This window comes from Phalacrocorax aristotelis, chromosome 5 (genome assembly GCF_949628215.1).
Source record: "Phalacrocorax aristotelis chromosome 5, bGulAri2.1, whole genome shotgun sequence".
Taxonomy (NCBI): domain Eukaryota; kingdom Metazoa; phylum Chordata; class Aves; order Suliformes; family Phalacrocoracidae; genus Phalacrocorax; species Phalacrocorax aristotelis.
The window spans coordinates 67,091,108-67,112,856 of record NC_134280.1 but is presented as its reverse complement, the minus strand read 5'-3'; the positions used below and the strand labels follow the sequence as shown (position 1 = coordinate 67,112,856).

General features: G+C 42.6%; 1 protein-coding gene across 2 annotated transcripts; it reads right to left on the bottom strand.

Annotated features, from left to right (window-relative positions):
• Nucleotides 1-356: 356 nt before the first annotated feature.
• On the bottom strand, nucleotides 357-13,594 carry E2F8 (E2F transcription factor 8). 2 transcript variants are annotated; one of them, XM_075094975.1, is made up of 13 exons: nucleotides 13,299-13,594; nucleotides 12,376-12,651; nucleotides 11,897-12,053; nucleotides 9,296-9,601; nucleotides 8,486-8,647; nucleotides 6,883-7,020; nucleotides 6,361-6,570; nucleotides 5,415-5,499; nucleotides 4,609-5,131; nucleotides 3,336-3,554; nucleotides 2,321-2,450; nucleotides 1,876-2,192; nucleotides 357-1,116 (listed from the first exon to the last, which is right to left on the bottom strand). In XM_075094975.1, the coding sequence occupies exons 1-13, from the start codon at nucleotides 13,335-13,337 to the stop codon at nucleotides 943-945; spliced, it is 2,736 nt and encodes a 911-aa protein (XP_074951076.1). In that variant the 5' UTR covers nucleotides 13,338-13,594; the 3' UTR covers nucleotides 357-942. The 2 variants fall into 2 exon arrangements, with proteins under 2 accessions (XP_074951076.1, XP_074951077.1); XM_075094976.1 differs by lacking the exons at nucleotides 12,376-12,651; nucleotides 13,299-13,594 and adding an exon at nucleotides 9,894-9,930 and having other exon boundaries at nucleotides 11,897-12,042.
• Nucleotides 13,595-21,749: the final 8,155 nt, after the last annotated feature.

The following is a 21,749-nucleotide window of genomic DNA, read 5'->3' as shown; positions in this document are numbered from 1 at the left end:
CCTGGCGCAAACTCTGAGCTGAGTCGGAGAAGGGGCAAGGTAATGAGTGCATGTCTTCAGATCTTATTGTCTGTTTAGCCTGAGGCCCAAACCCTGTAACTTCTCAGTTCTGTGACATTTGGACAGTGCTTTCCCGAATACTCTAGGGTGATAAGGGTGCTGTGAATTCCACACTTCGTAACTGTATCTTCCTCTAATTGTTGTTATTAGGAGGTGAAACCTCTCACGATAGAGTTCAGAAGTCAGACCGAGTTACTTAAACCCCTTTCTGATGAAATACCATTTTCCCTGTCTTCTGAGGACAGACACACCCCTGTCTGACAAGAAAAGGAAGAGATGCCAGTGAATATACAACGTATTACTTAACCCAGGTAATTTAATTTGATCAAACAAAAAAAGTCAAAATTTGAGTTTGATGTAAGTTTAATCTGAACAAATTGATTTAAAAATACAGTATAAATAATTCTTAACTTATATAAAACTTGATTAAGAACTCTTTTTTTCTTTTTTTTTTACTAACTTTACAAAAGAGCATTATTGAACATAGGAGCAAGACTTATTAACTATGGCCTTTTTGTTAAGACATAAAATATGTACACGCTCACAGTACTTTTCTTTGTGCAAAATATGTACTGACTGTACCTTTCTGTACAAAGACAATTTGAGCTTACTTTGCATAGCAGAAAAGCAACACAAAACCCACTAGATACATAACTTTGTTGCTATAATACTTCAGGTAAGCCTTTTGGAAAAATTATTAGACATTAACTTTCTCATTAAAAGCCCATTTTCATTCTAAAGCGTTAATTAAGGCTATTCCAGTATTGAGGTCTTGCCAACACGCATCCAAAACACCACTGTCCATCGTACAATCCAAGACGCGTGCGGCGTACTGCCGGTGATTATGCCTGCTAACACCTTCAGCAATTTGATATCCCAAAATTAATCTTCTGACACTTCAAGTTTTCGTTGAGGAATATAAAGAGTTCCTTGAGAGATTCTGTCGGGACCATCTGAATTTGCAGACAGTGAAGGTACCGTGTTCGGCCCTCCTGGTGTGCGGAAAAAATTTTCTGTAACTGTCTGGGGCTGTGGGGGGTCCTTTGGAACACAAAGCTGGAGAGAAGAGAAAAAATTACTCTCATTTAAGGGGAAGATAAAAACCAGGTGAATTCTAGTTTCAGATGTCTGCAGGATGTTAGCAAACTAATATTTTTTTCCTGAAATTTAAAAATTTAACCACTCTTTACTGAGAATAATATACCTGTGTTCCTTGGCATATCCATAATAAACAAGTAAGTAAATAAAAATTTTTTAAAAATATAAAAATCAATTAAATACAAATCTGATTTCTCTAATACCCTCCTATCTCCTTTTTCAATACAAACAGATCTTAGGCAATACAGTATTACACCAAATATACAAACTTTCCCTGGAAAAAACAAACAAAAAGATCTTTTAAAATCCTCTATAATTCCATCCTATTAAAAAAAGCTGATAGTAAATACAAGAACTTGAGAGTAGATTAGGAGAGTAACAAGACGGAAATATAAAGCAACAAATGAACAATTTGTTACTGTCATCTCGGATCCATGTAAAACCCTCCCTTCAAAACAGTGGTCGCTTCAGATCTTGCCATCTTCCAGCAGGCTCCGCTTCCACAAGAAATAAGATACTTGTTCTTCCTTTCTAACCTCTCAATTAACCTGTACTTATGCTAGCCTTCACTGACAGCTTTTTCTGGGCAGTGCTGATTTATAAAGATAAAATAAAAAATGTTTATTTAACAATGTTATGTACTGTAATGGAATTACTGCACTGTATTTCCCACTCAACCCACCACGGTCAAGAAGTTGCGATATATCTTTTACTTACCTTCTCCTCTTGCAAGTTCACGTTTTCTGAGCTCTGGCTAACGTTTTCTTGTTGCGAAGAGACTGGCACGTGCTGAAGAACAGGATTTGCAGGAACTCGCACGCCAGCGGGTATCAGTCCTACGTGTTGCAGTGTAAAGTTCAGAACTGAAGAACTTGGGTTTGGGGCAGAACCAGTATTGCTTGAATTGAGACAGGAGTTGCTCAGTACAGGCCCAGCAGCTATAGAAGTTGGTGACAGCATTATATTCAAGGGCGTTATATGAAAAGCAGGGATGTTAACGGCTTTCAGTTCAGATGCTGTCACTGGAATGACACCTGCAACAGAAAAATCAAGCGTTGAAGGGGATTAAAAATTGAGGCTCAAGCCACTGCGCTGTGATTTCGTTACCTCCGTAGGATGAATCAAGCCAAACAACTGTACGCCTATTTTATTTCATACTGACCAGCAATGGGTGAGCTGTAGGTAGTGTGCTGTAACGAACATATCCCAGCTTTTTCTTTGTCAGAAAAGCCTGCCTGGTTGCCATGGGGGCACTGAGTAAGAGGAATAAGATAGCCAGATGGAAAAAAGGTCTGAAAAAGAACAAGACAATACACCTTTACCTCAGACAAGTAATAAACAAAAACCAAATTTTTTTTCTCCAAAGTTGTGTCCCCTTTGCCTTGTTTTTAGTCTTTCTCCCCCATATCCCTAGGATCCGTTACTCCATGCCTGTACTTCCATCTCTCTGAAGTTAGATGAAACTGACTCAAGGACATGCTCCTTAAGGAAAGACTGCCCTACTGTGCAGAGTCAGCTGGCTCCGTTTCCAGTTGACATCCTCAGTGAGGAACTGGAAATCCATCTGGGATTAACACAGTACAACTAAAGAGAAATTCTGATATTGAATACTTTTTGTCACCCAGAAGAAACATCTGGACCCAGTAATCATCATGTCACCTCATTCTCAGATTGTGTTTTTCATAAGACAAATAGTGGAAGACAATCCTTTTGCATTTAAAAGTTCTGTTTTTGTCAACAGACCTGTTCTTTATTCAGGTTCTCTACAGTAGTAAGTCGTGACTGCAGAGTACCAAATTTTACCGATGAAGAGAGTTGCACGTGGTTCGGTTGTAAATCGAAGTATTGAGACTAAATATACGCAAAGGACTGTGGATGTAAGGGATCTCAACATGGCCTTCATCTGCTTAGCCTTAGTGTGACCTTCATCCCAATGAAAGCCTGAAAGTCACTTTGTGTCCTCTTATTTTTGTACTTAAGAGAAGCACTGCATCCCTATAAAGTAAGGTTTTAAAAGCACACCAAAAATCATCCAACCAAAGACAATCTAGGTATGTGTTTTAAAATAGCTTCATAATTTATAATCTATCGTTATAGTTTTGTTTCTTTTGCAAAGACTCCAAGTGGCGTTTTCCCAGGTAACGGAGGGATGGGCCGTGGTGTCTGACAGCGCTTACCTCATGAGCGGGAATGGCAAATGCTACAGGTATGTCTTGTTTCGTTTTGATTTTGTCCTCGTCTTCTGGAGTATCTTCTCTTTTACATTGGTCATGGCAGCCTGCCGTGTTTTCATCTAATGTTTCGGGTTTGCTCTGCCTCTCTTCCTGGAAGTTGTCTGTTTCGTTGTTCACTTGTGAGCTGCTGGAAGGTGGTCTTTCATTTTTAATGGATTCTCCCTTTAAAAAAAGTACATCCAAAACCAAAGGCAGACACTGTAAGACTTAACGTTCTCAGTTACAGGTCTACAATGATACTAACACACCTGAAAAATAAGGCAGGCAAGCTTTCTCCTTTGTCCTGCGTCCCAAGTTTGTGCTATAAAAATTTCTAGTCAATAAGACAACCAGTTCCACGTTATTCCCTCTTGATCCTCCACAGCTAGTGGATGTTTGACGCCACACGTTGTCACAACATGCTGATAGCATTTCGTGGCTGTTTTGGCAAGCACAATTTAAAGCAGCCTAATAATTTGCAGAGACACTAAAACACTCAACAACTGAGGAGCAGAAGGCAATCCAGACCCAGTTTCTCCATATGCATCAAGTGTATCTGAATCTCTTCTTCTCTTAATGTGCTATATTCTTATGCCTACAACAATCCGGGAACAGTGTACAACATTGGATGGAAATATCTGGAAGGTATCGGGATTTTGGGACACTCCTTGTCCAGCAGCCATTGTGTGTCCATGTTCCCTCCTAATGCCTCTAAAGCCAAGAACAAATGCCAGCACCATAAGCAACCCCAACTACTCCAGAATCATTGTATAAATAGGTAAGTCTTGACATAATGTTTTGGGAGTCGCTTTATTGTGACTAACATCTGTACACTTCGACATGTCGTCTTGGAGATAAATATTTGGAGGGGGAAGAGAGGGGAACAAGGAGAAAAATACAGCCTGATGCTAGGCTGGCCTTTCAAAGGTACGTGTTATACTGCATTCCATATATTCTGCCTGCTGTTTTGCAAATACCAGCAAGATTGTGTGATATTTGAGAGATAGATAGATAGATAGATAGATAGATAGATAGATAGATAGATAGATAGATAGATGGATGTAAACAAACAAAACCCCCAAACATCAGCCAGCATGAGAAATGAATGTCATCCCTTCAAGTGTAATGTTATTTAAAACACCTACGCACACTGGTAGGCTCCTAAATCACTTTGAAAATAAGTAGGTGGCAACATCATTAAGCTATAAAATAGCATTTTAGAAATAATTGAACTTACCAGAGAAGTATCAAGGCTTTCCTCATCGCTTCTGTACCTTTTAATTAAATGATTCTCTTGTAATGCTTGTGATCTTTTAAGGCACCGCTGTGATGAAGTTTCTGATTTTATAGTCGGTCTTTCTTTAGCTGTCAAGGACTTTGTTGGATCATCTGTCGCTATTTGATTGTCCCCTTCCTCAGTGGTTGTTTTATTTAATACTTGTGAATTAATACTCTTAATTCCAGTTACATTAGCACACGGTAGAGGCTGCAACATGAAACTTGGGCTGTACGTTGTCACAGTGTGGGCTTGGGAAGGGTGCAGATATATCGCGTATGAAAGACCAGAATGAGTATGAGGTAGTATTACTGGTGGGACTGAACCGTGGCTTGGAGGACAGACACCGAGCGGCTGCACGAGAGCTGACGGCTGAGAGGGTGCTGCGGCGCGAGGAGGTTCGGGCTTGGGGACCACCTCCGGTGAGGACAGGTTACATTCCAAAGCAGATCTTGACAAGTTCATTTTCATCTCTTTTGCATTCCTTAAGAACAACCCAAAACAAACAAACAAAAAGCCCAAATGTATTTTAATGCCTTTGTACAGAAATGAATGCCTTGACAAGTTATTTTATGAAATATGAAGGCTTAACATAAACTTGTACTTCTCAATCCACTAAGCAGAAAATAAGAAGTGAAAAAAATAGCCTGCAGTATCAGGGGTTACTGGTTTTTGCAGACCGTTGCCCAACTTGAACTGAGCATAGCCTTAACTTAATGGCCAGAGACAAAATAAAGCTTCTCGCTTTAACACTTGTGCAAACTTACTTTGACTGTCCTTCCAGCTGATGTTTAGCGATTGCTGGAACCTGAGCCATTTTACTTGGGAAAGCTGATAAATTTTGATCAGTACCTGGTTGGAGGGGGAAAACAAACCAAAACTGTTAGGACATCAAATGTAGAAGTTAAATTTTATCCTGAGGAGACTGCGTTATTTGATGTGGCATGCACATTTAATGAGAAGACACTGAGACTCCATGTTGTCCTCAAACTGCGGCCCAGACTTGATTTGATCAACTGGATGGTGGCTTATGTCAAACAAATTTTAAAGTCTCAGCTACATCTTTTTTCCCTCCAAAGAGGGAAACGAACATCAATAGGTGATTTTCTGGCAATTTTATGGAACAGAACTGCTTAGATAGTAAGATCTAAAGCACAGTTTCTCTAACAAACCAGGGTTAGAGCAGTTCATAGGGAAAGAAGCAATATGCAGAGAATCAGCTATACCACACAAACAGCAGTTTGTAGCCAGTAAGACATAACACAAAGCCAAGAGAGATCTGTAAAAAGGGATTTAATAATTTTCTTAAACCCAAAATAGTAATATGCCACTCCTTGTGTATCCAGTGTGGAATAGGAGGCTAGAGTTGCCTACAATTTGGTCCAGATATCAATAAATATATTTACGTCGTAGCAACTGCGCAAGCTGTGATTGGTTTGATCCACCAAACTGGAATGAGCTCCTACCAATCACAGAACGTACGCACTGCATGCGAGTCGTTTTAGCTTGGTTTTCACTATCAGTCTTGTAAAACCTCGGATTTACAGGCAACGTGTATTTTCCCCATTTTGTCTATTTTTGACAGATTTTAAGACATGTTTGTTGTAAGCAGGTGTACCCACACATCTGCATCTCCTATGAGAAGACGGCAAGCCTGAATATTTAATGCAAGACTACATCCGAGTGAAAAAAAACTTAGAAAAAGATATGTACCTGCACTTATTTTAACTGGACTGGTCGGAGCAGACTGAATCTTTCTTCTGTCGTTTTCTATACTTTTAACTAACTTTATTAGAGAAGGATGCCGAGTGAAGTTTTGCTTTCCTCTTGAAGGAAAAAGGTTTTTTGAACACTGCTCTTTGGAAGTGATCGATTCTGTAATAGGTGGGGGGCAGGTCGTAGAAGTTATTGCAAGTTTGGTATCTAAAAAGCAGAAAAAATCCCAGAAAGTAAATATGTATCATATGCAGATTCAGTAATTAAAAACAGTTATTTCAGCCTGGCTTACAATTATTGCAGTAGCAGCAGCAGCAAAATGGAAATGCAAGTCTTGCATCTGCTGTGTGGAAATACATACTGGTGTGCTGTGCTGGCAAGAACCAAGGACAGTGATGTGACGAGAAAAGACTTTCTGCTTAGTTTACTCTGTGTTTTGGTTAAAAAAATTTGAGCAGAGAAAACAAAGAAACAATCAAAATCATCAGCAGAACAAAAGGAAATGACACATACACCTACCCTGAATATCTGGCAAGACCTCAGGTCCTGTCCATTTGAATGCTGGTTTTCTCCCTCTCTCCTCTGTAACATGAACTTTCTTGATAAGCTCAAGGCTACTGAGAACATTTGCTATGTCATAAAGTCTCCGAATTTTGGCTGAAATAACATGAACAAATTTAATGTATAGCAATTCCAACTAAAAGGTTAACGTATATCAGATTTAAAATGTTGTAATGCCCTTTTAGCAGCTAAAAGGAAAAAAACTGTATAATTTTTCTGTAAGAACAATTTTGTGGAACGGGTATTTATACTATGAAATAACATCTCACAATATAAAGTTTATATGTAACGTAGAATGACATGGATACAGATCTAGAACAGAAAATACTGCTAAGTATATTATGCTAAATACAGAGAAAATCATTTTCAAAACAAGTTAGGTTCTGTGCAATGACCAAACCCGTAGTGAAAAATAAGTAGCTTAAAAGGCAGACACACGCATGCAATGGTGAACATGGGAACGAGGGGGAAGGGACACGCCAAAATCCAACAGGATCGTGACCCTGCACGTTCCTGACTGCTTTCAGGTTGAGCTATTAGGGAAAGGCTTTAGGCAGCAGTCAAATTACAAGTGACTTCTGGACTGCAGAGTGAATGGGCTTAGGGCGAAGCTTCTGCTACTGAAAATTTAAAGACTAGCAAGTCGTGGAACTTGGGACTGTGGTTCTTCACCAAGAACTAGGTAAAACACGCGATACCTGAAATACAGGCACATGGATGGAATGCCCTAAAAATGGTTTTATTGCGAGAGGGACGTTACTGAGGAAGAAGAAAGAACGAAAAGAAACCAAAGCCCCCTGTTGACTACCCACCCACCCTCTCTATGTCACCAGGATGCAGTGGAAAGGAAATTATGAACTGAAACCAGCGAGGATTAGTTTCCTTATGGCACAGACACAATTCCACAAAAAACCAGCAACGGAGTCTGTCTGAGAATCAAGGAAGGGCGTCTTTTTCAATGAAACCCGTGATTAATTCTTGATCCCTCAAGAGCAGGCGCATTTTTGATTATTATAGATGTACAGGCCTAGACCTAGAAGTACCTCTTCATTTGAATGTAGAGGAAGAGGAGGAAGTGTGCAGGCAACTGAGAGCAGGGTAAAAGAATGAAGAAATAATTGGCAGTTACAGCATTGGGTTTCACTTCCTCCCACGTGTAAGTTATTGACAGGACTTTTACAGAATTTCTTTAGATTTCCAACAAGTTCATTCTATGACCAGAACACAGATTTTCATGATTCTGGGGCATCTTTGATGAAATGAGGCTGAAATCTTTGACAGACTGCTTGAGGAAAGAGAAAGGGAAATTGTTACCAGTAAGCAGCCTCATGACACCACCTCGGGAGAGGGATTTAATGGACCTTTTCTCTCTCGTGGTCATTAGGTCATTATGTATCAATGACTTATGTACAAGTGGGTCCCTGTTAAAAACTGCGCGAGGTGTTCAGTAAGTTTTTGGAGGCTCAAATATATTTATGGCAGGAAAAAGATGATGGTATTTTACACTATATAAACTAGTTCTAGAAGAGATCATTTAGCTTATATTTGATGTTCTACTTACTTTTAAACTTGCTTTTATCTAAGTCTTCTAACTGGTCTTCTCCAATCAAGATTTTAGCAGCAACTTCAAGGCTTACTATTTGAGGAGTCGATACAAGAAACAGCATCACAAATTTCTGACTCATCACTCGTAAAGACTTGTCTTTCCTGCTATTTACTGATGCTGCAGCAGAGAGGAGAAAGGATTCAAGTGACTCACCAGCTACAAATGTTTTTCAAAAACTGAAGGAACTTGTCAGTAACAATTATTTTCAAAACAAACAACACAGCAACTAGGCAGGGCCAACGTGGACTCTGGAATCATGTCTCTACATGGCAAGAATCTGGTAATTAGGTGGATACCAAGGCTGACTACAAAGAGAGAGTGCAGTGTTTCCCCAAGTACGTTTCCTATTGTCCGACAACTTGCACTCTTGAAGATGCTTAACTGCAGGTTATATGATGTGTTTAACAACCCTTAATATTTCTTCCATGAATCAAACCTAAATTAAAAAAAGAAATTAAAGGAGTAATTTATATTTGGGGCTTCTATAACATTCAATGGTAACAAATCCTGCAAACTGGATTGTGTTTGGTAGTTTCACCTGATGCCCCCTTGTTCTTGGCACTGTAAAAACAAAACATGTGCAGGAACTGAATGAATAAGAGAACTGAAAGAGTGTTGAGCACTTTTTCTCACCACAAACAGCTGTGGTGCCTTTCAGGCAGTACCATTTCAGGAAAGAAAAGGTCCAATAAACATTTTTTCCAAGTTCATAAATATCTATCATTACAAGCACATATTATTCTTGGCATTATAGAGAATTATTACCAGCACGAAATTCCATTCCTGGGAGCTCAACAAAACACATTTCCGAATGCTCATTTGAGCCAAAAGATCTTGCCATCTCTTCGTGTCTTTCACCATCAAAATCAAATTCATGCTCATACTCTCTTTTCTTGATCATCTGAATTTGTTGGGTATATTTGTTCTCTTCTCCAACTCTTTTCAAAGCCTGCAGGGTTTTGGAGAGATTATGGCGCCCGTGCCAAGCATATCTGTTTTTGGCAAGGCGGCTCACCATGTGTAGGCTCTCTAGCACGTTCACAATATCATATATGCGTCTACGTTCAACATCTGAAAAAAACCCAGAAAGATGAACATGACATCTCTGCTACGTAAAATATGCTTTATCGTACATCTACCTGAAACATGGTTTGCACAGAGAAAGGATCAATTTCCTGTACTTCCCCCTCCTCTTAATAATTTCTAAGCTACTTTCACCAATTCGCCGTTACAAAGGTTTCCAAAAATAGCCCTCATAGATCTCACCAGCAAGGCAAATAGAACAATTCTTGCTTTAGATATGGAAGGACTTGCTTTTCCAGTTATACTCGGTTTACAGCATTCCTTAAGAAATAAAACTTACTGTTGCCAGAAGAGCCGTTAGATGGGTCTCGATACAGCTTTAAAAAAAACAAAGCATTTTTAATTATTCATTGCACCGATTTTAGATTGTCTTATTAAATATCCTTGGAAACTCATGGTACACAACTGTTTTGTAACTTGTTTTTATATGTTTGGCTGCTCACGGCTTGGATAAGTGCACTCTGTGCTGGGTTAAAAACTGGCTGGACAGCCGAGCCCAGAGAGTGGTGATGAACGGAGTCAAACCCAGTTGCGGCTGGTGACGAGTGGGGTTCCCCAGGGCTCAGTGTTGGGGCCGGTCCTGTTCAATATCTTCATTGATGATCTGGATGAGGGGGTTGAGTGCACCCTCAGTAAGTTTGCAGACGACATGAAGCTGGGTGGAAGTGTCGATCTGCTGGAGGGCAGGACGGCCCTACAGAGGGACCTGGACAGGCTGGATTGTTGGGCCTGAGCCAACAGTATGAGATTCAACAAGGCCAAGTGCCAGGTCCTGCACTAGGGTCACGAAAACCCCATGCAACGCTACAGGCTTGGGGCAGAGTGGCTGGAGAGCTGCCTGGAGGAAAAGGCCCTGGGGGTGCTGGCTGACAGCCGGCTGAGCATGAGCCAGCATGTGCCCAGGTGGCCAAGGAGGCCACCAGCACCCACGCTTGTGTCAGCACTGGTGTGGCCAGCAGGAGCCGGGCAGGGATCGTGTCCCTGTGCTCAGCCCTGGTGAGGCCACGCCTTGAATCCTGTGTTCCGTTTTGGGCCCCTCAGGACAAGAAGGACCTTGAGGTGCTGGAGCATGTCCAGAGAAGGGCAACGGAGCTGGGGAAGGGTCTGGAGAGCAGGTCTTACAGGGAGCGGCTGAGGGAGCTGGGGGGGGTCAGCCTAGAGAGGAGGAGGCTGAGGGGAGACCTTCTCGCTCTCTGCATCTGCCTGAGAGGGGCTGGAGGGGGGGGGGGCGGGGTTGGTCTCTGCTCCCTAGTAACAAAACAATAGGACGAGAGGAAACGGCCTCAAGCTGCACCAGGGGAAGTTTAGGCTGGACATTAGAAAAAGCTTCTTCACCGAAAGGGTTGTCAGGCATTGGAAAAGGCTGCCCGGGGAAGTGGTGGAGTCTCCATCCCTGGAGGTATTTAAAAGAAGGGTAGATGTGGTGCTTGAGGGTATGGTTTAGTGGTGGACTTGGCAGTGATGCGTTAGCGGTTGGGCTCGATGGTCTTAAGGGTCTTTTCCAACCTTAATAATTCTGTGATTCTATGGTTATTCTATTAACATGCTGTCCTTTTCTCTTTTGCCTGTTAAATTCTTGGGTTTGACTAGGCATTTTCGAATAGAGATGTTATTTTGTACAAAGTTTAAATAAAACGGACATTGTGCTTAGTGCGCAATTCATCCCTCTTCTGTGTCCCTCAATACATTCTGAAGATTCAACACCAAAGATTTTATAGCAATATGATTTGTAACTATTACCAGTGTTACAATTGTAGAATACTGTAATTTCATAGCTCTTTGACAAAAAAGAAGATTCAGTTTCATGTTAGCAACTCAGACTTTCCGTACATCACTGGTGTGATATAAAAATAGTGATATAAAATGAGAAAATTAAATTATCATGGAGAGCAGAAAGTAGTATCTTGCTTTGATGTCATGATTGGACCGGAAGTTGTGGGTTCAGCTTGAGAAACGCTAGTTCCTGCCGCAAAAATCCAACCACTAATCTTAGCCATCATCTCTAGATCCAAAAAACTGCAAGTGGTTATTTATGGTATTGACAATAATTTAGATGTTTAATATGAAACATAATTCAGAGTTTCTCAAGTCAATTCACTGAAGAAACTTTAGCTTTTTAAAAGAATTGCTTGAAGAATGAAGAGTTTAAAGATGGGTTTAAGTAAGTTTGAGAGTACAGAGTAAGCATTCCAAATTTTATGGAGCAAAAATGCACCAACAGAAATGGCAGGTTATTGGCACATTTGTATGAAGAAATATACAATAGCATATGCAGCAACTTACTGAGCTCTTCAGCGACTTCGTCGAGGCAAATGTAATTATTCTCGGCAGTGCTGGGGTAATCAGGATATCGAGCTAAGAATTTATGACACAGTAATCCTAGGCTCTTCTCTTTGCGACTCGGTTGAGATTTTTCATATTCATCTCCCGATAAGTGCTCCTACACGGAAAGGAGAAAAAGAAAATTGGAAATTTTTTACAATGAATATATAAACAGAGATATTTAACAGCTTCATTGCGAGGGCTGTCAAAGGCCCAGTGTTCTCACTTGGTTCTCAACAGTTGTGAAATAAAACCAGCGAAACGTTACCCACCATATGTAACTAGGCAATATCCTTACTTACACCGGGTAAATACTCCAAAATCAAAACTTTAAAACCATCGAGGCATGTTAATGTGTAACTTTTATACTGAATAATCAGCCTTCAGCTAACTTTAAAAAAACAAAAAAGGCAAATAAAGATGACACCTTTACAACATACCTGCAAACAGTGTTTTGCCTGCAGGACCTCACTCGTGTTGTTTGAGAGTTCCCTCCTCTGTTCTCTGCTCCTAATCTCTGGACTAGCTGCGCTGATCAGAATTTTAAGGTTCGAAGTAGGTGTCCATGGATCTGCTGGAAGGACTTCTTTAGGTTTTGGGGGTGTGGTTAGAGGGTGACAGGCAGGCTGTATCTCTGTCAATACCAAATGTGAGGTAGCTGCTTGTTTCAAAGGAGTTTTCAGTATGCTTCTGTATGGCTCAGAGGAGTGATTTTCCTACATGCCAAAGAAAAGAAAAACCGTGATGTTATAAACCGGAAGCACTATATAATCCATTTGTTGATGACGGTCAAACTGGGATAGAAATCAATTGCATTTTTCAGGTAGCTCAAAGGGCGCAGTCTTACACTGAACCAACGAACCCCTTCCTTAAAACCGTTTCTTTGATTCTTTGACTTCGCTTAAGACACGAGGCCCGCGATATTCTTGAGGTTCTTTTCCTTTTCTTTCCCTCTAGGGAAAATGCCGAATGAATGTTAATTCGTAGCAGGAACTACACGGAACGACTGAACTCCCCTTTTTTTTAAATTAGAAAAAAGGACAGGGAGCCAGGAAGAAGACCTGCTCGTTACAGACTTGGTGGGTAAAGGTCGTGAGGTAAAGTTTTAGGTACTTTTTTTAAAGGTAGAAATTAAACCGAGAGTAGAAGGCGCCCGGTTACGGCCATCCGCCGTTTTCTGCACGCGTTCGCCCGGGATCGGGTGCCTTCGCGCCCGGAGGCGCTGCCAACGGCTGCCAACGGGTACCCCGGGGCTGTCATCGCGTCGGGCCCGCCCGGGAGGCGGCGACCCCCGGCGGGGCCTGCTCCTTGTCTCCCCACCGGAGCAGACACGGCGGAACCCGACGGGGAACCGAGGGATTACCTTGTCGCCGGTCCCCATCTCCCCGCCCGCCTGCTGCATTCTGCCGCCGCCGCGCAGCCTCAGGGCTCGACGCTCCCCGGTGCCGCCGCGGCGTTCGGCATCGCAGGTCCCGCCGGTTCTGCGGGGCGGGAGGACGAAAGCGTTAGCGGGGAAACCGGCGGGACGGGCACGGCGGCGGCGGCGCCCACTGTGGCCGGTTCCCGCCGCCCGGAACGTCTCGTCGCCTCCCGCCTCTGGGCCCGGCCCGCGCGCGCCCGGCGGTCCGCGCCCGCCGCCCAACGGCCCGGCCCGGCCCGGCCCGGCCCCGCCCCGCCCCGCCCGCGCCGCCCCGGCCGCCGCCACACCGATTGGCCGCCGCCTGCGGGCGGGGCCCTTCCGGGATCCGGTTTAAACATTTGGCGCCAGCACCGTACCTAGAGAGCTGCTCGCTTCTGCTCCCGCTGTGGTGCTTGCTAGCTGCCCACCCTACGATGCGTGAGAGCCGGCACCCACCGGGAGCGCTGCTGCTGCTGCCGCCGCCGGCCCAGCCCAACACAGACCGTCCCGTCCCGGGGCCGTCCCGCCGCGCGGCCGCTCCCGGTGCCGATTTGAATTCAACCCGCTGAGCCGTCGCGGGAGGGGGGGGGCGGCCTAGCCAATCACCTCGCAGCTCTCCGCCCCGCGCAGCCAATCGGAGCGCGGCGTTCCCCGGCCGTTCCCTCCTCCCGCCGGCGTGCAGCCGCCGCTGCCGGAGCGGGGAAGTCGGGTCTCGCGCCGGGCGGGGGCTTTGGCGGGTCGGAGGCGCGGGAACCGGGGCGCGCGGAGAGGGCGCGCGCTGCCTCCTCCTCTCTCCCCCGTCCCAACGGCTGCCGGCCTGAGGGGGAGCGGCGGGAGCTTGGGCGAGGGCCGCTAATCGCTCTGACGGAGCTAATTATCTGCCGCCGCTTCTCCCTGGTTGTGAGGGGCCGAGCTCGTCGGTTCTCCCTCACGGCCGCCGCCTGCGTTCGCGGGGTCCCGTGGTTTTTGCACTCTTTAAAACAACGAAATACATCGCCGCGCCCCAGCCACCCTCTCCCACGGACCCGCTTTGGCTCGGGGGTACTGGGGGTGCCCCGCCGGCCTTCTAGACTGAGCTTAACCCCGAGCCCAGTAGCCCGAGGCTGGGACAGCCCGGGGAAGGCTGCTTCAGCGAACGCGGGTACATCCTGTGTCTGAAAACAGACTCGAGTAACCCCTGTGCTCTTAACCATGAGGAAAAGCACTTACTAAAAAGAAAAAAAAATGCTTAATAACTCACTGATTTCATGGCTTATTGTGGGGTGGGATCACTGAATATTGACCTTCTGGCGAGGGGGTATTCTTAGTGCCCCCTGAGATAAGATTCAGTAGCAGTCTGGTATCAAGACAGGCTGTATGGCTTATCCCAGGTGTTACAACACTTCTATTTTGCAGGTAGACATTTGGGATTCAAAACCACTTTACTTGGCATATATGTTTTTTAATAACAGAGCTAGGATTGCATAAAGACAAAACCTTTTAATGTAACTTTCTGAAAGGAAGTCTGAAAGAGTGTAAATTCAAATTGAAAAATTACCCAAGTAACCTTCACTCGTTGGTATCACCAGCCATGTAACAGCCACAGTACATTATCTTGCAGTACGTACATGCCTCACGTTAAAAAGTGACGTTTGGGATTGGGTGGACATTTGCTTTTTTTCCTTGTTTGTGCTTTGATATGATTACTGTATATTGGCTTCTTTTTGTAAAAGGTGCACTAGGAGGTGGTGTTGTTACACGTTCTGGTAACCCAGAATTGGTGCGTGACTCGCAAGAAGTACAATTTTAAATACTAAAAAATAGTGGCTTTATTTTTTTCCAGGGATGATCACATGTAATACCATGTTTGCTGGAGTTTGAGTTACTTAAATGAGGAGCAAATGCATTCATGTGTCTGAAAATCAAACTAGGAGGGGGGTGAAATCAGGCTTTTACATTCAAGCTGTCGCTTGATTACTTTTTTTTCATTTATGCTGAGCTTTGAAAATTACCCTTATCCCCTAATCAAGAAGCCATTATCTCTGTTCAAACACATCGTAGCAGTTATCTCTCGTGCCCTTTGTTCAGGGGAGGTCTTTCCTGGTCTCAAAGTCAGCCTTACAATCTGTCTGTTTTGACAGCATCAGATACCTTAAAATAAAGGTTAAAAGAATTGCTGATGTTATTACAGTTATTGAAATAATTATTCCGTTGGTAACTTGTGTGCTTCTTGTGGTCTTCCTTACTGTGCTACTGCCTTTGCCTTTTTGAGGTGATACAAATACATGGAGCAGTCAGTCGGTGTGTTCAGCTGCAGTCATCAATTTAAACTGTATTTCCTTCTGGTTTTGCTTGAGTTGTTCTCTGTAGCCCGAGGTATAAGAAGCAGCGCTGATGTTCTCTGCTAGGTATCTTTTAAAGAGAAAAGTGTAAGGATTAAAAGTTATATGACCCTGACTGGGAACTAGAGGCACTAATACCAAGTTATGAATAGGACTTTTAATGTATAACCTTGAAGCATTTGCATGATGATTCTTGTGTGGGATGTTTGCTAGTTTCAAGTGATGTGCTGAATCAAGAAACCACCTGATGCCAGAAATCCGCGCTGGCAAGTGAGATGTAGTTTTATCTATGCTAGGTCAGCTAAAGAGTTACTTGAAGCATCGCCACGTGGATTAAAGAGTACGTGTGATATATCCTAGTGGCTTAGCCAAATCCAGTGAGTGATAAACTAGGATTATATGTAAGGTGGTAAATAAGTCAAGAATATGTAAATTGAAGTGCTTCTAGCGACTGTATTCTAGTTAACTATGTCTCCTTATCTTGTCTGTAGATATTTTCTTCTTCCAGCAACAGCATTAGCTATGCACTACGCTAAAGAAAGCACTAATCCAGTCTGCTTTGCATGCTCTGCTCAGGGTTGTACTTCTTGTATGAACACGCGTTGTCAATAATGGATTTCTTTTAGCGTGATGACAGGGCAGCAAAGTTCAACATCTTGTGCTTGTGTGCTTCGTGGATGCGATGCTGTACTTCTGTCAAGGGGGATTGTAATTAATGGCTCACATAAAACCAAACATATAAAGGGTTTTACTGAAATCATTCTTATCAGGTAATTCCATGTGCAAGATCACTGATAGGTTGCCCAGGGAGGTGGTAGAGTCTCTGTCCTTGGAGATATTTAGAAGCCGTCAGGTTGCTGTCCTGAGCAAGGGGCTTTAGGTGGCCCTGCTTGAGCAGGGGTTTGCACAAGGTTCCTTCCAGCCTCAGCCATTCTGTGATTCTGTGAGATGCACAGTGATTGCATCTCTGAATGTAATCTCTTGCCAAGTTCAACAAAAGCCACTGATGGTATGTGAATTTAAAGGGTTCTGTGGTTCATACAACCTTCAGAAAACGGAACTCTCCGTCGCTTTCTGCCCCGCTGCCTGATTGCTCAGACTGTGTCAGGCTGCTTTCCTCAAGGAACTAGTTTGCGATTGCTCATTCTAGGACTGGAATTGTGAATATTTAAGCAAGAGGTGCCTGCGGGAGCTTTGCAGGGAAGTGCCCTCAAGTTAAGCACATCCGACTTCGTTGTTGAAATACCGCTTGTGGGAATCCTTGTGAGTGCTGCTATTGGTTGCATCCGCCTCTTTCAATCATTTTCTTGTGATCTTCCTTTTATTCAAGTGAATTTTAAAGGCAATAGATAGCCCTATTTTTTTATACCTTAATTTTAATGTTTGATGGGTATCGAGGAGAAACTGCAGCCTTCTGCAGGTATGTACTTAGAGTCAAGAAGTTCATGATATAAGCAGACCCTGAAATACCTCAGAAATATCTTGGTAGATGGGGTTAAATATTTGGTATACTTAAAATACAAGTATAGGTAATGAAATTATTTTATTTAATAAAAATGAAGAGAAGCCAGAAGTACAGAAGTTCAGAAGTACAATGTGGTGGTCAGAAGCCACAGCTTTTTTCCTTATTCAGGTACTTCTGAAATGTTAATCTCTCCAGTCACTTCAAAATTCTGCAGTAATTTGGATCATAATATTTTTCCTTTTGTTGTCCTTGTCTTTTCTCTGGGTTACGTTATAACAAAAATACATCTTCCTTTCAGAGCTATGAATTAAGTTTTCCAGAGCATGAAGGTAACTTAAGGCTCTGCCTCTCTCAGAAGTGGTGTAAGCACTTGGGTTCACTAGAGGTCAGACTTCTTTTACTCCTTGGTATCTATGAGACAAGACTGCTGTTAAGTCATGGAGGTGTGCTGGCGGGCTGTATTCATGTCACATTATTTACCCAGCAAAACGACGTGTCTAATTTTGTACAGCCTCTAACAATAGTAAATGGCTTTTAAATTCTTAAAAAAAAAACCCCACACTTTTAAAGATTAAATATATACAGTAGGGAAATGATGGCAAATAAGGTGATATGTGGCAGACTAAAAACCCCGCGATATCTAAAAGTGATCTCATGTATTTTTGCCACCTGATATTTTCACAGACGGCAGTGTGGTGGCCGCGTAGGCGGGGCGGTCAGTAGGATCAGCTGTGCAATAGACGTAAGCGGCTTTAGCTGTGTGTTGATACCCAAAGGAATCACTGCTGCCCCTTGCCTGCCTGGGAAGTGGTGTGATTGCAGGGAGAAATGATGGGGGAGAAATAACTGGCAGCCCCAAATCCGGGTGCGGGAGCAGCGCTCGGTGGCAGTGCCTGGCCCAGAAGGCGCTGCGGTGTGCTTTGCTCGAGCCTTACCTAATTTTGTATTCATTAGTCTGCATAAAATTAAATCATGTTAAGGCATATTATTGAATGAGTCGATTCAATTTAACTTCAGTTTATTTGCTTTCAGTTGTTACATTATCTTTTAGAATTAGGCAAATTAAATCAGCTGGTCAAACTGTGAGGTGAAGTCTGGGGAGGAAACAAAAAAGCTGTTATAGAAACGTGGATTCCTAAACAAACACATGCCTTTTTTTAGGCAGGCTAATTTCAGAGAATGCTAATTAAAACTTGCATGCACCAGAAACTACACTCCAAGAATATTAATAGCATGGTACAAAGAGACATAGAGATGTAGTGTTTTGGTGTTTCACTTCTGTAGGTATATCCTTTCTGTTAAGAGGAATTATTAGGAAAAGAAGATGACGGCACAGAAATTTGTATATATTAAAGATCAAACACATTTGAGGTCCAGCAGGGCACTTTGTTAGCACTGGTGCTGAGCATATAGAGCAAAGAGTTTAGAGTACTCAGTGAAGAGCATGTTTCTACTTCAAATGCATTCTACTCTTTGTAGTCAAACGTCTTGCAGGTAATGGCATCGAAACTATTTTAGTGTATCGTAAATTTCGTTCTTTCAACCTCTCAGAGATAAGCCACCTCTCCTAAGAATTGAGACATGTGGCCACTTGTGAATCAATATTTTTGAGAAATGAAGAGGAATTCTGCTTGCCAAAGAGAAACATTCAAGTCTTTCACTGAGATGTTTCCTGATCCAATTCTAAAGTGCAAGTTGGAGCAAAGGCCTGTTTGCTTGATGTCCTTGAACTAGAGGATTAGATCTATATTAACTGCTTTGTGTGCTTTCCACTCAACTTACTGAAGTCAGAAGTTCACGGGCCAGCTGAAACACAGGGTCAACTCTGTTCCTGAAAAGAGATTATTATAATAGTGACAGAACCCGCATTTTAGATATTTACATATATATAAAAAACAAAAAAAATAGCATTTCTACAGAACATGCACATCCATTGCACGTTGCATGCCTCGCTCTTACGGGGATCTACGCTGCAAGCTTTGGTGTCCATCGGCCCAAGCGTCTTTGTATTACATATTCTCCCAGCACTGCCTTGTGCTGAGGATTGAAAGGAAGATGAGAAGATGAATGCTCGGAGAGGATGCGACAGGAGCAAAAAAGATGAGGGGTGGATAAATGTCTGAGATGAGAAGCGTCAACAGTGCTTGTGTATGAACCAAGCGGTTACGAGGGGCTGCGATGGTATTCGCTCTCAATTGGGATCTATTGAAAAGAGGTGCTCTGTCGGTGCTACTTGGATAGCACCAGGCAGTGTTGTTACAGATAAGGTCACGAGCTCTGTTGTGATATCGCAGGGGTTACTGTGGCGTATGGGTCAAGCACACATGATAGTATTTAGTATCTGATATTACTCTTTGCCCCAAAACTTGGAATGATTACACAATAAGGGAAGATAATTCCCTGCCAAAGTGTTTTATGTGATGGATTAAAAAAAAGCCTGCTATTAAATTGTTATTTGCAGGAGCCTTTGGAAGATCTTATTTCCCTAAGTAATTGTGCTACTGAAACTGCTTAATTTATTTTGTATTGCTTCTGTCATGTATTTATAGTGGAATCTAGTGTGGATTCTTAAAGCAGCATATGAAGCATTTTTCTTAAGATCTGATTTCACAAGGTTTTTGCCAACAAGCAGCATCTAAGTTCTTATTCAAAAGGAATCTTACTGCACAGACACCTCCAAAAGTTAATGTTTGTTCAGAATGCAGAGTCTTACACAAATTCCACCCCCACCAGTGCTTTAGCTGAGAAATGACACATGTAATGTTAAATGGCACGTCTACAGCAGAATACTTTGTACTGTAGGATTAACAAAACAGTCTACACTGACGTTGCGCAGACATACTTTACTCCTCTGGTTCAACTGAATAGATTAACAATATTCTTGTGTTGAATTGCTTGGCTTAACTCATTGAGTTGGAAGAATGTTGCATTCACACCAAGGAATAAATTTTCCTCTAGTGTAAACTGACTGGTTTCAGAGGAATTACATCAGGAATGAATTTGGTTCAAGAACACTAACAGTATTTTTTATTTGGAGATTTTTCTCCATTTTCATGAAATTCTCCTTTCCCTGAATTTTTGTCCCATATTATATTTGAAAGCTGTTTCTTTGTGTTTGCTCTTACCATGTCTTGCCTTAAACCTTCTGGCCAGCTTTGCCTTTCTAACTTGAGGCACCTTTTTATCTTAAGGTGCTCCTAGCTCCCTAGGTACTCTCGCTCTAGCATTTGATAGCTCATTTGTTTCACATCAACTCTCTCTTAAGCCTGCTCTCGGGTAATCCCATCCACCAGAGGTGCATTCTTGCAGGCTGTCAGGTACCACAGCCGTGGGCACATGATAGGCAGCGGGACATGTGTGCACTGTAATTATCTCTTTGTGATGTACTGACAAACACGTTGAACAGGGATTCAGCACTCCTCTTTCCTTCTTTCTGCCATCTTTGTAGCTGAAAGGATTACTTACTGAATGACCTGCAATCTGAGAAGTCTGCCTTTTTCAGAGACACTCGGCACCACGCGCCCTGTACCCAGGCTTCCTTGAGGTAAGGACATCTGAAAGTCAGACTATTAGTTTGTCTGTGCTGTAGATTCCACATTGTGGAATGGGTAATAAAAACGCCTTACTTCTTGGAAATGGCATGCATTATAATGGCATAAAGGGAATAGGGGATTCGGAGTTTCTTCTGTGTGCAATTAAAAGCAAAATTCTGTTATGAGTTGAAAACAGACTTTTCTTTCCATTAGCTAGTTTTCCTGTGTCTTTTGTGTGTGGAAGGAGTTACTCAGCACTACACAGACAACCTTTTTCTTTCTTCTCCCCTAAGAGAATGTTGCTTGAGTGCGGTAAATCCATCACAAAGCCTGTAATATCTGAAATAAACTTTACTTGCACCTGCCATCTTCTGTTCCAAATGCCATCTCTGTTGAAACGCTCCTCTATATTCTGGGTATAGCATCTTAACCAAGCTGAATTATTTCATCTGCCGCAAAGGGGGATTAAACACGTCAACAGTAATTATCTTTGCCTTATTCTCTGGCAGTTGTTTTTCCTTAGATATGCTCAGAGGTTCATTATAACTTTCTCACTAAACCTCTTGCTGCATAAATCTATCAAGGTATCATTTGCTGGCATAGCAAGCGCTGACACGTGTGTCCAGTCTTGCAAACAGAAGACGGTCAGGAGGGTTTTACTCATAAATTCTAGTCTGTGGTGTTCCAGTTAAAATCCCAGCTGAGCTTATACTCTGCCTGGAAGCCTGTTAGGCTGCTGCTTGAAAGAGATTCTAACCTATGAGAGGACTTTGCAAAGTTTTGTGTTATTAGTAGAAAATAGTGCTTTAAATTCTAATGGCAGTCAAGCTGTACTTTTAACTAGAACTGGCAGAGGTGAGTGAAGAGAGGAGAGCAAGCAAGAAGAATGACTACATTGATTCTTAAGTTTCATAGACTTTTCAAAGATATACCCCGCCCCTCCCCCAGCAACAGGCTCCTGAGCCCTGTGTGTTTCAGTTTATAAAATAACTGAATAATGTTTTGTAGACTAAGTATTTTGAGTGCTATTTTTCAAAAGCTAATTGTAATTCTTATTGTTAAAATAGATTTAATTTCATGCTGTGAATAACAATTT

Coding starts and splice junctions, on each gene's coding strand:
- E2F8 (XM_075094975.1), bottom strand. CDS start 13,337: ATGCAGCAGGCGGGCGGGGAGATGGGGACCGGCGACAAG. Junction 12,054..12,375: donor AGGCAAAACACTGTTTGCAG/GTATGTTGTAAA, acceptor CTTTCCGTGTAG/GAGCACTTATCGGGAGATGA. Junction 3,555..4,608: donor AAAGCCTTGATACTTCTCTG/GTAAGTTCAATT, acceptor CTTTTTTTAAAG/GGAGAATCCATTAAAAATGA.